Source organism: Mobula birostris, chromosome 8 (assembly GCF_030028105.1).
Source record: "Mobula birostris isolate sMobBir1 chromosome 8, sMobBir1.hap1, whole genome shotgun sequence".
In the NCBI taxonomy this organism is placed as follows: domain Eukaryota; kingdom Metazoa; phylum Chordata; class Chondrichthyes; order Myliobatiformes; family Myliobatidae; genus Mobula; species Mobula birostris.
The window spans coordinates 100,456,273-100,472,634 of record NC_092377.1 but is presented as its reverse complement, the minus strand read 5'-3'; the positions used below and the strand labels follow the sequence as shown (position 1 = coordinate 100,472,634).

At 45.7% G+C, this 16,362-nt stretch overlaps 1 protein-coding gene across 7 annotated transcripts in view; it reads right to left on the bottom strand.

The window, feature by feature from the left end:
- Nucleotides 1-16,362, bottom strand: part of LOC140201535 (NHS-like protein 1) — a 291,096-nt gene that overhangs the window by 33,745 nt on the left and 240,989 nt on the right. For 6 of the 7 annotated variants that reach the window (XM_072265795.1, XM_072265796.1, XM_072265800.1 and 3 more), the window contains exon 2: nucleotides 13,757-13,909. In XM_072265795.1, coding sequence (XP_072121896.1) covers nucleotides 13,757-13,909 — 153 coding nt within the window. Of the gene's footprint in view, nucleotides 1-1,238; nucleotides 1,304-13,756; nucleotides 13,910-16,362 lie in introns of those variants that run through there. The other variant, XM_072265802.1, reaches the window with a different exon arrangement.

Genomic DNA, 16,362 nt, shown 5'->3' with positions numbered 1-16,362 from the left:
CTAAATAACTATTATAAACATATCACTTGTGGAACCAGAGGAATCAACACACTGAACCACCATTACACCACCATCCAGAGTGCTTACCGTGCAATTCCATGCCCACATCACCTGGTTGTACTTCTACTCCCTGAGTATAGGCAGAGACTGAAGACTGCAGCACCAGTAGTGAGGACCTAGAAGGTACGGACAAGGGAAGCACAGGAGTGCCTACAGGACTGCTTTGAATCGATGGACTGGACTGTATTCAGGGATTCATCTTCGAGCCTGAATGAGTACACCACAGCTGTCACTAACTTCATTAAAAACTGTGTGAATGGCTATGTGCCTATGAGAACTTACTGTACCTTCCCAAATCAAAAGCTGTGGATGAATCAGGAAGTTTGTAGTCTGCTGAGGGCTAGATCTGTGGCATTCAAGTCTGGTGACCCGGGACTCAAATGCTATGTATAAACTTGTTGATGTCACAACTATTGTTGGCAGAATTTCAGACAGTGACGAAAAGGCATACAGCAGTGAGATATATCAGCTCGCTGAGTGGGATCACAGCAACAACCTTGCACTCAATGTCAGTAAGATGAAAGAACTGATTGTGGACTTCAGAAAGAATAAGACAAGGGAACACATAGCAGTCCTCATAGAGAGATCAGAAGAGGAAAGGGTGAGCAATTTCAAGTTCCTGGATGTCAGCATCTCTGAGAATCTATCCTAGGCCCAACGGATTGAACAGTTACAAATATAGCAGTTGTATTTCATTAGGAGTTTGAGATTTGTTTTGTCACCAAAGCCACTCACAAATTTCTACCGATGTACCGTGGAGAGCATTCTAACTGGCTGTATCGCTGTCTGTTATGGGGAGGGGGAGGCACGGCACAGAATTGAAAGAAGCTGTGGATGATTGTGAAGTCAGTCAGCTACATCTAGACTCTGTAGCATCCAGGACATCTCCAAGGAGACGCCTCAGAAAGGCGGCGTCTATCACTGAGGGCCTACACCACCCAGGACATACTCTCTTCTCATTGTTACCATCGGGAAGGAGGTACAGAAGCCCAAAGGCACATCTATACTTACTGTAATTTAACATTGCTATGACTATGTATTGTAGTGTACTGTTGCTGCAAAGACAACAAACTTCATGACATATACCGATGATTGAATTAAGTTGATTATTCATCACCATAAAATCCATGAAGTTTAAGACCCGCCACTCATGAACTTAATGAGAACACTGTACTTACAATCACTGAAAGTATCAGAGGCTCTACAGTACTGCTGGATCATCCTTTGAATTCACCTTTCAATTGGCCACTGTTTCACTCAAACACAAGTTTGTCCTTATAAGGCAGCACACTTTCCAAGGCCTGGCAGTGAGTTCCCACAATCTATTGTGCAAACATTTATTGTTAACTTTGTGAGACAATGAGTTGGAAGTGGGGGCAGGGCGGGGGAATGTGTGATTCACAGCGGCATTTTGAACAGTGAACAGCCATTTCACACTGACAGCAGGATCTATCTGTTACAACCCTACCTTCCATCTTTTCAGACATTTCCTTACAAAGTATTTCTCTCAGTAATTGGTCTACTTGTACAGAACCGGCAAGAGTGAACGTACAGGCCTAACAACACTAAAAATGTAAAAGGATTTGACTTTGATCTCCTTTTGTGCATTTTTAAAATTCCAGACATAGTACAGCACACAGGGACAAACCCTTTGGCCCACAATTACCTGTGCTGGACATGATGCCAAATTAAACTAAATTCCCTCTGCCAGAACATGACACAAATCAAAACGACAAGTGGCACAGCAGCATGGCGGTTATCGCAAATGCTTTACAGCGTCCACGATCACCAATCGAGGTTCGATTCCCACCGCTGTTTGCATAGAGCTTGTAAGTTTGCTTCCATTTTGCTCACGTCTGCCCTCACCCTGTCCTCCTGCCACCCCACCAGGGATAGGGTTTCCCCTATCCTCAACTACCATCCCACCAGCAAGCACATCTTTCCCTCACACCCCCACTTTCTGCTTTCTGCAGGGATCGCTCCCTACACAACCCCCTTGTCCATTCGTCCCTCCCCACTAATCTCTCTCCTGCAGTTACCCTTGCAAGTGGAACAAGTGCTACACCTCCTCCCCCAACATAGATTGGGAGACTGCTTCACCGAGCACCTATGCTCCATCCGCCAAAAAAAGTAGGATCTCCCAGTGGCCACCCATCTTAATTCCACTTCCCATTCCCATTCTGATCTATCAATCCACGGCCTCCTCTATTGTCGCGATAAGGCCACACTCAGGTTGGAGGAACAACAGCTTATATTCCATCTGGGTAGCCTCCAAACTGATGGCATGAACATCCATTTCTCGAAATATCGGTAATGGCCCCTCCCCTTCTCCATTCCACATCCCCTTTTCCCTCTCTTACCTCACCTCCTCGCTTGCCCATCGCCTCCCTCTGGAGTTCCTCCTCCCTTTTCTTTTTCCCAGGGCCTTCTGTCCTCTCCTATCAGATTCCCCTTCCTCCAGTCCTGTGTCTCCTTCACCAATCCACTTTCTAGCTCTTTACTTCATCCCTCCCCCTCCTGGTTTCACCCATCTCCTTGTGCTTCTCCCTCTCCTCCCCCAACCTTTTCTCTCCAGTCCTGAAGAAGGGTCTTGGCTTGAAACGTTGACTGTACTCTTTTCCTAGATGTTGCCTGGCCTGCTGAGTTCCTCCAGCATCTTGTGCGTGTTGCTTGGATTTCTAGCTTCTGCAGATTTCCTCTTGTTTACGTTCTCCTCGTGCTCACGGAGAGCACCATGCATGGCTGAGAAAGAGACTTCGTGAGAACAAAAGGTGCTAGCAGCAAGTGAGGTTGGACACTATTTAGGATGGAGAGAAGCTGGCCCGTGAGATGAGAGAGCACGTTGCTCCGGAAGTTCAGCAGTCACCAGATTCACCAAGAGAGGTTCTGGTGAGAGGCCGAGAGTTCCCGTCATGGGTAAGTGAAGTCCTCCCACACCTATGCAGGTTACCGGCAATCTAACCGATAACCAGAACTGCTTCAAACAGCAAACAGCTGCTAACAGAGCAGAAGGGACCAATGAAAAATCGGAAGCACCTATTTTTCTGCATGTGAATCTGAGTCGTTTGCCAAAGGTTGGTGGGGGGGTTTCGACAAATAAGCTTAAGCCACATCACCCAAAAAAATGGCCTAGCTGGAAGTTCGGTCAAGGTAGTGAACGGTCTCGTGAAGAAAGTGCGTGATGGACGAGCGGATTTCCACAGAAGTCTGATGATTTACAGAAGTGTGTCATAGCTGTAACATGTTACCTGTCAGTACACCAGAGGGGCCAGCAGATGCAAAAAAAAATGAACATGTTGATCAAAGTTCTCAGAAAGACACAAATATTAGCATACCAGATGCAAGCAATACAACTGTGGAAAGAAATAGCAGGCCAGAAAAAGGACCATTAAACCAACCCAGAGACTGATTGTAGTTGCACATTACAATCAAAGTTGAAACACTGAACAGCTGAAAATTCAAAAATAAAGAAAAGAGACTACCCATGGAATGTAGGTATCTCTGTTGGAAAGGGTTATTGTTCCTTGCAGATTTATGAGGATATAGTATTGTATTTCTTTTTCTTTCAAGGGGGAAGCTGTGTTATTATGTGTGCATAATAAAGAACTTCAGTTCCCAGTGGGCAACGCGAGATGGTTCACCCGGAATCGAAAGTGACGATGGTGTGACCTGGTCATGCATGCACAGAGTAGAGCAGCAATTCAGTCATAAAATGTTCTAACATAAACCGACATCATTAAGATCGCACACACATACACACACAGTTTCAGCTGTCACACCATGACGTAGCTGCCAATAAAGGGCAGAGCAGAATTACACGGTACTTGAGGAGCATATGGCAGACACAATCACCCTCGACTTCTGACAGCTCTCCCACACCCAGCTGTTGCCTGCATCCTGCAAGGCAGCGCAGATGGTGAGCTCAAGGGGAGGGAGCCCCACGTGGTTGACCAGAGTGGTTCCTTTGTGCAAAAGTCCAGCGAACAGGGAGATGAATGAATCTGGGAACAATGCCATGGTGTGATGCCTGGAACTGGAACTGAGGACTGTGTGTGTGCGCGTGTGTGTGTGTGTGTTTGTCTGTCTCTGTTGCTTTGTTTGTGTGTCTCCCTCCACCCCTCTCTCTTGCTTTGTCACTCCCTGTCTATATATGTGTCAACCTGCGCGCGCCTCTCTGTATGTGTCTCCCTGCGTGTGTGTGTGTGTGTCTCTCTCTCTGTCTGGGTGTTGGCAAGGAACTGAGCAAGACACCCTGATGGTGCTTTCTTGCCGGAGCCCAAATCCCTTCTGAAGACAATAAGCTGGCCCTCTGCTCTGGGTCTGAATGGTTTTCTCACCAGCTGCCTCCACACTCACAAACCCATTAATCCTGTCCTTTTGTTCCTCACTAGAGGAATCTCAAACTGCAGGATCCACGATCGGCCCAGCGGGACGGGTTTGCTCTTCCCGTCCCAGTAAGTCCTGGATCACGGCCCTGCACTTCAACGTGGCATGGGTGCCAACTGAGCTGAGTGCCACATACTGGACAGGCATTGCCTTTCCGCCGAGGTGACAATGTCCACTGCTTCGGGCAGGCAGGAACAATCCACATGAGGGAAAGGCATCTCACTGGAGCTGAGTCAGACAGGTTGATCGCTGTGAGATCTTCCTACTGCAGAGGTGGCCTGGACTTCAACGCAGACCTGAGCGGGGATGAATTTGCCGTCTACAGAGGGGCTGTGGGTTGCCAAGTGTGAACGGGACGCTGGGTGGACCTGTGCAGACGCACCCACTCACTGAATACGTGAGGCTGGCTGGTAGTCGCTCTTCCCGCGCCTGCTCACTCCCCGGTCACTGTATTTGTTTGTTTAGAGACAGTAACAGGCCCTTCTGGCCGAACAAACCCGCGCAGCCAATTAACCTACTAACCAGTACATATCTAGAATGTGGGAGGAAACCAGAGCACCTGGAGGAAACCCAAGTGGTCGTGGGGAGAACGTACAAATTCCTTTCAGGCAGCGTCAGGAATTGAACCAGGTAAAGTGTTGTGCTAACCACTACTCTACCGTGCCACCCTACACTGTGACTATCTCACACACATTTTCCACCTTATCATCTACCCCCGTGCACTTTCTCGGTAGCTTTTACACTTTACTCTGCTTTCCATTACTGATTAAGCTTGTACTACCTCAATTGATCTGTGTGAAATGTATGCAAGATGTACGGGGCACCACAGTGGCACAGCAGTTAGCGTGACACTATTACAGCTTGAGACATTCCGGAGTTCCCAGCTCAGTTCCGGCGTCCTCTGTGTGCAGTCTCCATGGGAATGTATGGCTTTCTCCCGGGTGCTCCAGTTTCCTCCCAAAGTCCAAAGGCGTAGCGGGTAGGTTTACTGATCATTGTAAATTATCCCGAGGTTAGGCTAGGGTTAACCACGGTTGTGGTCTTGCTGGGAAATACAGCTGAAAGCATTGGAAAGGCCTACTCTGCACTCTATCAATAGATAAGAAAGACAAGATTTTCACTCTATGTCAGTACATGTGACAATAATAAACCAATTCCAATTTTAATTCCAAATCCATTTCTGGGTTACATTTTGTTCTCAGGAACAGCAGCATGGGGAATGGCTGGTTATTTTGTTAAACTCAGGGTTAGAACCGGATTTACTCCTGAAACCAGCTGTGATGTGACAGCAGTGCAGTGCAAGACATAAAAGTTACTACAACTAACAAAAAATAAGCAGCGCAAAAGACACATGGTGAGGTGGTGTTCGTGGGCTGATGGGTCATTCGGAAATCTGATGGCTGAGGGGAAAAAGCAGTCTCTAGTGAGGGCTGTAAGGCTCCTCTACCTCCCCGCTGATGGTAGCAATAAGAAAAGGGCAAGGGGTCCTTAATTATGGAAGGCATCCTCAATGGTAGGGACGGTTGTGCCCGTGACAGATCTGGCTAAGTCTACAGCTCTCTGCAGCCTTGAACGATCCTTTGCATTGAAACACAATACCAGACAGCGATACAACCAGTTAGAATATTCTCCACCAAACACTGTAGGAATTTGCAAGAGTCTTGGCGACATACCAAATGCCCTCAAACCCTTACCGAAGTTCATCAGCTGGCGTGCATTTCTCAAGATTGTAATCTATGCGCCCTCGAGCCTGGTGGCATGTGCTTTGAGGTTTCTGGGAGGGGGCAGAGAAGAGAATGTCCAGGGTGCGTGGGCTACAGGGACTGTTTTGGTGGGTGTACCCAATGACATTTGTGCTGGAGGAACTGAAAGGTCAAATTCACCCATTACAGAACACAAATCAATTACATTATCAGCTTGCACTTGGTGAGAGGAGAAAGGTCAATAACTGGTTTTAATGATCGGCCTTTCAGGTCTGAAAGCCAATTCTATGTTGAGGCAATTGTGCAGTATGTCACAACTGCCTGTGTGAATCTTTCCAAAACTTCCTTGCTCAGCTCACAGGGACATTGGCCACTTTATCCTGAAGCTACTTTCTTTCTTAGAAGGGCAATGAGGTTCAGCTCGTCATCGAACACGCAAACAACTTCCAACTGATCCGCTATTGAATGTATTGTGATTAGTTGTGCCATGGTCTCATATACCAATTCAAGTATGAACGATAGTACTTCCAGATTGCACTGCCTTAAGAAGGCAATATCTGTCATCACAGATCCCCGCCATCCGGGCCATGCCATCTTCTTACAGCTCCCATCGGGCAGGGGCTACAGAAACCTGAAGTCCCGCCCCAGGTTCAAGAACAGCTTCAACCGTTCGGTTCTTGAAGTTACCTACACAGCCGAGTCACTACCTCATTACAGCAACACTCTGACCACTTTGCATTAAAATGGACTTCCAATGTTCTAATTGTTTTCTTGTAAGATGTTGCATAATTTATGTTTAGAACATAAATAAAATACAGAGTCTTTGACCCAAAACCTAATTTTTAACCTATTCCAAGATCAATTTAACTCTTTCTTCCCACAGTGCCCTCCATCTCCTTTCATCTGTGTGTCTAAGAATCGCATACATGTCTCAACAAGAGGTGTGGTATCTGCCTCTACCATCACCCCGGCAGGGCATTTACCACTCCCTGTGTAAAGAACCCACCTCTGACATCTCTCCTGTACTTTCCTCCACTTACATTAAAATTACATCCTCCATAAACGCCATTCCTGCTTGGGTTCAAGTCTCTGGGTGCCCACTCAATCTATTCCTTTATAATGAGGAGGCCGTGGACTGAAGTATTGGTACAGGAATGGGAAGTTGATTTGAAATGGATGGCCACTGGGAGATCCTTGCTGTTGTGATGGAGAGAGCGAAGGTGCTCAACGAAGCAATGCCCCCAATCTACATCGGGTTTCACCAAGGTAGAGAAGGCCACGCCAGGAGCGCCAGATAGGGCCGGCGTCACCGATGCCAAGAGTCACCTCACCTGAAGCACTGCATAGGGCTGTGAATGGAGGTGAGGGAGGAGGTGTGGGACAGGTGAGGCACTTGTCACACTTGCAAGGATCCAAGTCTGCCCCAAATTTTTATACTTAATTTTCTTTGTAATGTGAGATGGCACCGAAGCGTGGCAACTCGTTGCAAACTACTCACTGCAGATCGGCGCATATCCTCTTTTGTTATATACACAGCGGCCACTTTATCTGTCTCCTGGACCTAATAAAGTGACCACTGAGTGTTTGTGGTCTTCTGCTGCTGTAGCCCGTCCACTTCAAGGTTCGACGTGCTGTGCGTTCAGAGATGCTCTTCTGCACACCACTGTTGTAACACATGGTTATTTAAGTTACTACCGCCTTCCTGTCAGCTTGAACCAGTCTGGCCATTCTCCTCTGACCTCTCTCATTAACAAGGCATTTTCACCCACAGAACTGCTGCTCACTGGATGTTTTTGTTTCTTTCTCTATAAAGTCTACATCTTCTTTTGTTTTATTTGGGTTCTATTGGGTTTCTTTGTTTTGTAGTTGCCTGTAAGAAGATGAATCTCAAGGGTGTATAAAGTGTACATACTTTGAAAATAAATGTACTTTGAACTCTGAACAAGGCGTTTCCACTCACAAAGCTGCCAGTCACCGTATGCGTTTTTGTTTTTCACACCATTCTCTGTAAACTCTAGAGACTGTTGTGTGTGAAAATCCCAGGAGATCAGCAGTTTCTGAGATACTCAAACCACCCCATCTGGCACCAGCGATCATTCCAAGGTCAAAGTCACTTAGATCACAATTCTTCCTCATTCTGAAGTTTGGGCTGAACAACAATTGAACCTCTTGACCATGTCTGCATGCTTTTATGCATTGAGTTGCTACCTCGTGATTGGCTGATCAGATATTTGCATTAATGAGCAGGTGTACAGTTGTACTTTAAATAAAGTGGCCACTGACTATATAGTCTAAGTGAGTGTCATTGCTGTTACCAAGGAAAAGGTGCTTGGGTAGATGAAAAGTCTGAAGGTAGATAAGTCACCTGGACCAGACGGACTGCACCCAGGATTTAGAAGGAGATAGCTGAAGAGATTGTGGAGGCATTAGTAATGATTTTTCAAGAATCAATAGGTTCTGGATTGTTCCAGAGGCCTGGAAAATTGCAAATGTCACTTCACTCTTTAAGAATGGAGGGAGGCAGAAGAAAGGCACTTATAGGCCAATTGGTCTGACCTCAGTGGTTGGGAAGATGTCGGAGTCTATTATTAAGGATGAGGATTTAGAATACTTGGGAGGCATATGATGAAATAGGCCAAAGTCAGCATGGTTTTCTAAAGGGGAAATCTTGCTTGAAGTATCTGTTGGAATTATTAAGGATGAAAAGAGAGTCAGTGGATGTTGTTCATTCGGATTTTCAGAAGGTCTTTGACAAGGTGCTGCACATGAGACTGCTTAACAAGATAAAAACCCATGGTATTACAGGAAAGGTACTGGCATGGACAAAGGATTAGCTGACTGGTAAGAGGCAAAGAATCAGATAAAGGGGACCTTTTCTGGTTGGCTGCCGGTGACTAGTGGTGTGCCACTGGGGTTGGTATTGGGACCGATTCTTTTCACATTATATGTCAATAATTTGGATAAAGGAATTGATGGCTTTGTGGCCAAGTTTGCTGAAGATAGGTGGAGGGTTAGGTATTGTGGAAGAAGCAAGATGTCTGCAGAAGGGGAATAGGAAAAGAAGTGGAAGATGGAATATAGTATCAGGAAGCGTGTGGTCATGCACTTTGGTAGCAGGAATAAAGGCGTAGACTATTTTCTAAACTGGAAGAAAATTCAAAAATCAGAGGTGCAAAGAGACATGAGAGTCTTTGTGCAGGAAATCCTAAAGGTTAACATGCAGGTTGAATCGATGGTAAGGAAGGCACTCATTTCAAAAAGACTAGAATACGAAAGCAAGGATGTAATGCTGAGGCTATACAAGGCATCGTCAGACAGCACTTGGAGTATTGTGAGCAGTTTTAGACCCCTTATCAAAGAAAAGTTGTCCAATCACAGACAAGAGAAAATCTACAGATGCTGGAAATCTGAGCAACACACACAAAACGCTGGAGGAACTCGGCAGGCCAGGCAGCGTCTACGGAAAGGAGTGAACAGTCACCATTTCTGGCTGCGAGCCTTGATGAAGGCATCTCATTCCACGTTCTTGCCATCCTCTGAGTGAAGAAATTCCCTCTCAGGTTCCCCCTAAGTATTTCCCCTTTCACCCTAAACCTATAACCTCTAGTTATAGTCTCACCCAACCTCAGTGGAAAAAGCCTGCTGGCATTTACCCTGTCTATACCCCCACCCCAATAACTTTGTATACTCTATCAAATCTCCCCTCATTCTCCTGCAGTCTCGAGAATAAAGTCTGAAGCTATTCAACCTTTCTCTATAACCCAGGTCCTGAAGTCTTGGCAACATCCTTGAAAATTTTCTCTGTACTCTTTCAATCTCAATGATATCTTTATAATAACAATAAACCCATTCCCAGTAAAAGTAACACCAATACCAAACTGCTCAGCCTGGTTGATTGTTCCTAAGCCCCCTGGAAACCCTCTCTGCCACCCTGGTAACGGTACTGCCATACTAACAGCGGAAGTGTCACAGTCAAAGTTCAAAGCAAATTTATTAGCAAAGTACATATATGTCACCATACACTACCCTGAGATTCATTTTCGTGTGGGTATTTAATGGAAAATAAAGAGGTACAATAGAATTAATGAACAACTATGTATAGTTTCCCCCTGAGGCTGGGTGGGACCACAACCACAGGTCATGGGTTAAGGATGAAAGGTGAAAAGTTTAAGGCAAATGTTAGGGGAAACTTCTTCACTCATTGTGAGAGTGTGGAATGAGCTGCCAGCACAAGAGGTGCATACATGTTTGATTTCAATGTTGAAGAGAAGTTTGGATAGGTACACGGATGGCAGGTCTATGGAGGGCTCTGGTCTCGGTGCAGGTCGATGGGAGTGGGCAGTTGAAATGATTCAGCACAGATTAGATGGGCCAAAGAGCCGGCTTCTGTGCTGTACTCTATAACTCCAAACAAAGACTGACAGACAAGTAATGTGCAAAAGAGGACAAATCATGTAAGCAATCACTTTAAAAAGGAAATAAATTATACAGAGAACATGAGTTATAGAGTTATTGAAAGTGAGTCTATAGGTTGTGGAATCAGTTCAGTGTTGGGGTGAGTGAAGTTATCCACACTGGTTCAGGAGCCCGATGGTTGTAGGGTCATAACAGTTCCCTCAGTGTTCATCGAAGGGGCTGATATAACTCGCTCTCCAACTGTTCCGGGGTAGAGTTACATGCACCATTGTAGCTTCAGTAACATCAGCCTCCAGGCGATCGTCATTTCCAAACCCATTTCCACTCTGAACTCTCCCAGCTGAAGGTCTGAGCTCCATAGGGAATCGACTGTTTGACAGACACACGCAGTCACATTGTGCTCTTTATAGCTTCACTGGGCAACAGCCTGGTTGTAGGATTCACCAATGAGGTGATCACATTACAGTATGTTCTCCGTGCAGGGACAAGCCATTCAGATCAACTTATCTGTGATGGTGTTCATATTTCACACAAGCCTAAAACCTACTACACTGCCAAACCCCTGCAGAACCAAAATCCAGTTTATTATCACCGACGTTTGCCGTGTAATGTGTTGTTTTGTGGCAGTAGTACACTGCAAGACATAAACGTTCTTCTAAGTTACAATATTAAATATAAAATTTCATGACATATGTCAGTGATAATAAAGCTGGTTCTGAAAACAGCAGAGCAAAATAGTGAGGTGATGTTCATGGACCATTCAGGAATCTGATGGCGAAGGGAAAGAAGCTGTGGCGAAAAACGTTGAGTGTGTGTCTTCAGGCTCCTAAATCTCCTCCTTGATGGTAGCAATGAGAGGAGGTCATGTCTTGGGTGAAGGGGGTCTTTAATGATGGCTGCTGCCTTTCTGAGGCACTGCCTTTTGAAGATGTCCTCGATGGTGGGGAGACGACTGCCCATGACAACTGGTTTTACAACCCTCTGCAGCTTTTACCGATCCTCTGCGCTGGAACCTTCACACCAAATGGTGAAGCAACCAGTTCGAAAGCTCCCCACCGTACAGCTATAGGAATTTGCCAGAGCACCCTCTCCCTGATGTACCTAACCATCTCATGCACAGAGGAATCTCTGTCACTAATCTGACCAACTTCCTGTAACTCAATGCGTCCCTCTGAGAAACAAAGTAATTCCTAGATATTGGGTATCTTAAATTTATTTTCCTTCATTCTGGATTTCCTACACATAGAAATTCCTTTTCCACGTCTAACTTTGGAATTGGAATTGGTTTATTATTGTCACTTGTACTAAGGTACAGTAAAAGCTCTGGCTTGGCATCCATCCAGACAGATCGACCCACATATAGACACAGTACTGTACAAAAGTCTCAGGCACATATAATATAGCAAGGGTGCCTACGACCTTTGCACAGTAATGCAATAATATTATGTATTGCACCATACTGTTGCGCAACATGTCAGTGATGATAAAGCTGATCCTGAAATGGGTCTCTATCCAGGAAACACCAGAGAGACATTCCATACTGAGCAATAAACCAACTGTTTGGAATCAAATCACCTTACCTGGTGTCTCAGGGCACCCGCCCCAGCATTCCTTCCCTGCCACCTGTCCCACACTCCCCAGCGACACTCCACCCTCACCATTCCCAACATCCTTTACTCCCGCCAGATTTACAAATTTGCTCTCCTTTTCAAGCAGGCTGACAAATACAGGAGTGTGCAAAAGTCTTAGGCACCCTAGCTCTATATATATATATATATATATATGTGTGTGTGTGTGTGTGTCTGAGACTTTTGCACAGTGCTGTACATCGAGATAGTGAAAAAAAGGACAGAATAAAGCGTTCCAGTTACAACAAGTGGGTGATGCAGGTCAGCAAATAAAATGCAGGTGCATGGTGAGGTAGGCTGGCAGATTAAGTGTTCTTTGTTTAGCATAGCAGAGGCCCATTCCAGAGCCTGATAACAGTGGCATGGAGTCTTGTGATTTTACCTCCTGGCCTTTGGTACTTTCTGCCCAATGGGAAGAGAATGACTAAGGCTCTTTGATTACGTTGGCTGCTTAGCAGGTCAGGCAGCATCAATGGAGAAGACTAAATGGTCCATGTTGCAGGACTTCATCAGGACTAGAAAGGAATGGGGCAGAAGCCAGAATAAGAAGGTGGGGAGTGGGGGATGGAGTCAAGGTGGCAAGTGATAGGTGAGAGGTGAGCGTGTGTGTGTGAGAGTGAGTGTAAGTGTGGATGAAAGAAGAAGCTGGGAGGTGATTGGTGGAAGAGGTAAAGAGGGGAGATGGCCGGTAAAAAGAGGAGAGTGGGAGGGGTAGGACAGGGGAATGAAGTGATTGGTGGACTGAAGAGAGATGAAAGGCGATGGGCAGGTGGTTCGAGGGAGGGGAGAGGAGCTGGGAGACAGTGGCAGGTCCCAGGATAAAGAGGAAAAATGAGTGAGGATGTTAGAGTGAGGTCAGAGGGGGGAGAGAAGTGAAGGTTGGAGGGAGATAAGCAGGAACTCCAAGAGCTTCCTTGTGGAATCACACTCTGCACAGGTTGGTGTCATTTCCTGCTAGTTCAAGGTCAAAGTTCATATTACCATATTTTACCTTGAAATTCATTTTCCTGCAGGCATTTATAGAAAAAAATTTAAAAATGAGATAAAGAAGAATTTCTTCAGCCAGGGAGTGGTGAATCTGTGCAATTCTTTGCCACAGACAGCTGTGGAGGCCAAGTCTTCATGTATATTTAAGACAGAGGTTGACGGATTCTGGATTAGTCAGGGCATGAAGGGATACAGGGAGAAGGCAGGAGACTGGGGCTGAGAGAAAAATTGGATCAGCTATAATGAAATGATGGAGTAGACTCGATGGGCCAAATGGCCTAATTCTGCTCCTATATCTTATAGTCTTATGGAATCTATGACAAACTATACATAAACTCAGACAGACTAAGTGTATAAATAAAAATACTGAGAACATGCATTGTAGAGTCCTTGAAAGTGAGTCTGTAGGTTGCAGAATCAGTTCAGAGTTGAGGGGAGTGAAGTTATCCACACTGGTTTGGGAGCCTGCTGTCCCTGAATCAGGTGCTGCGGTACCTGGGACTCCTGTACCTCCTGCCCGATGTTTTTCAGGAACAAATGGGAGGGGTAAGAGAGGAAGGGGGTACATCGGCTCACCTCGTAGCAGTGTTTTCAGGTTAACCTTGGCTTGCCGATGCAGGTCTTCCATGCAGGGCGATCGGGTCGACGGTAGGAACACATTCTCCTGCTGGTGAAGCGACACCTTGTAGTGGACTGTCCAGCGACTCTCTTCATCCAGGTTCGAGACAGCTGCAATCAAGAAGGAGATGGTCACCTCAACTGACTCTCTGACACGTATTAACTTTCCAATCGGTCCCACTCAGCTCTGACCCACCATTTCCCCTCCGTGGTCCCCAGTAACGGGTTACCAGCCCACTGCCCTGATCACGACCATCGCCCTGCCAAACTCTGTGGTCACAGGTCACATGTACCAGGATACCGGGAGAAGCTTCTGTTTGTGTGAAATCCAGACAAATCATTCTATACATATGTACGTCAAGAACTACCGGTTCAATTCCTGCCTCTGCCTGTAAGTAGTTTATATGTTCTCCCTGTGACTGTGTGGGTTTCCTCCAGGTGCTCTGGTTTCCTCCCACATTGCAAAGACGTATGGGTTAGTAAGTTATTTGAGTTACTGTCACCTTCCTGTCAGCTTGAACCAGTCTGGCCATTCTCCTCCGATCCCGCTCATTAACAAGGCATTTCACCCATAGAACCACTGTTCATTGGATGTTTCTTTGCTTTTCTCACCATTCTCTGTAAACCCTAGAGACTATTATGCATGAAAATCCCAGGAGATCCACAGTTTCTGAGATACTCAAACTATAATGTCTGGCACCAACAATCATTCCATGGTCAAAGTCACTCAGATCACTTTCGTTCCCCTTTCTGATGTTTGGTCTGAACAACAACTGAACTTCTTGACCATGTCTGCATGCTCTTATGCATTGGGTTGCTGCTGCACGATTGGCTAATGAGTTATTTACATTAATGAGCAGGTATACAAGTGTACCTACTAATCTGGCTGGCCACTGGCTGTGTATTTTGCAATCCATGTCCCTTTTCACTACCTCAGTAAACTTTTGTCTGGCAATGATCAGTGTGGATGGCAGGCAGAACAAAAGCTTGCCCTCACTGTGTTGGGGGTCACATGACAAAAATAAAGCAATAAATTAATAATAACCATTTTCCTCCCAAGGGAGGTTTATAACACTCCCGGATGTACCTCCATGAAAAACACCAACTGAGTGTTTACTCAGCAGATCCCCCAAACCTCAAATTTCAGAGTGAATTCACTTACAAAGTACATACACAGCACAGTCTGTTGTCCACTGATCCTGTTTATGGTTACTGTTCTATAGGTTTGCCAAGTTTGCCCACAGAAAAGGGATCTCAGGGTTGTATTGTGTACTCTGATATAAATTTTACTTTGAACTTTGTTGCATCACCAAATACAACCCTGAGATTCATTTTCTTCTGGGCATTCACAGTAAGACAAAGAAACACAATAGAATCGGTGAAAAACTACAAGCAAATAAGCAAGTTGCGAAAGAAGACAAAATGTGCAAGTACAACAAAAACTTTAAAAAAAAATTTATTTTATTTATTTATAGGTACAGCGTGGCATAGGCCCACCAGCCCAAGCTGCCCAGCAACCGTATTTAACTCTATCCTAATTGCAGGACAGTTTACAATGACCAATTAACCTACTCACCCATACATCTTTAGAATCTGGGAGGAAACCAGAGCACCTGGAAGAAATTCACTCAGTCACTGGGAAATCGTACAAACTCCTACAGATGGCACCAGAGTTAAACTCTGACACCCAGCTGTAGTAGCATCACACTAACTGCCACGCTACTGTTGGTGCCCCAGTAAATAAATAGTGCCAAGAACATGAGTCCTAAAGCGGGTCCATAGGTTGTGGAATCAGTTGATGCGATTGACGTTGTCCACGCTGGTTCAGGAGCCTGAACGGTTGAGGGGTAATAACTGTTCCCGAACCTGGTGGTGCGGGTCCTGAGGTGCCTGTACCTGCTTCCTGATGGCAGCGAGAGAAGGGAGCATGGCCTGGACTGTGGGAGTCTGGCATGGACCGGCATTATATGAAGGCATATGGTGTGTCAATGACTCTGTCTCTCCCCTCAGGCAGACAGAGAAGAACCCAAAGCACCACTCTGAAGAATAAGGGAATTCCCAGCAGTGTCTCGAACACGATTACTTCCTTATCCCTCAGAGTCTCTGACTGCTGTCACACTGCTTTCTGCAGAGGCCTGTATTCAGAAAATGGCCGCTGAGTTCTCCACACTACTGCAGTGAATACCCTCCACTGACAGTACTCCAATAAGACTTAAAGACTACTCAGAACATTTACAAAGATATTGCTAGGACTTGAGGTATTGGGAACGGTTGAATAGGGTAGGATTTTACTCCCTGGGGTGTAGGAGAATAAGGGGAGATATGATAGAGGTATACAAAATTATTGGGGAGGGGGGTAGTATAGATAGGATAAATGCAAACAGGCTTTTTCCAATGAGGTTGGGTGAGACTAGAACAAGAAGTCGAAGGTTAAGGGTGAAAGTTGAATGTTAAAAGGGAACATGAGGAAGATCCTCTTCACTCAGAGGGTGGTGAGTGTGTGGAACAAGCTGCCTGCACAAGTGGTGGATGTGGGTTTGAATTCAACGTTTAAGAGATGTTTG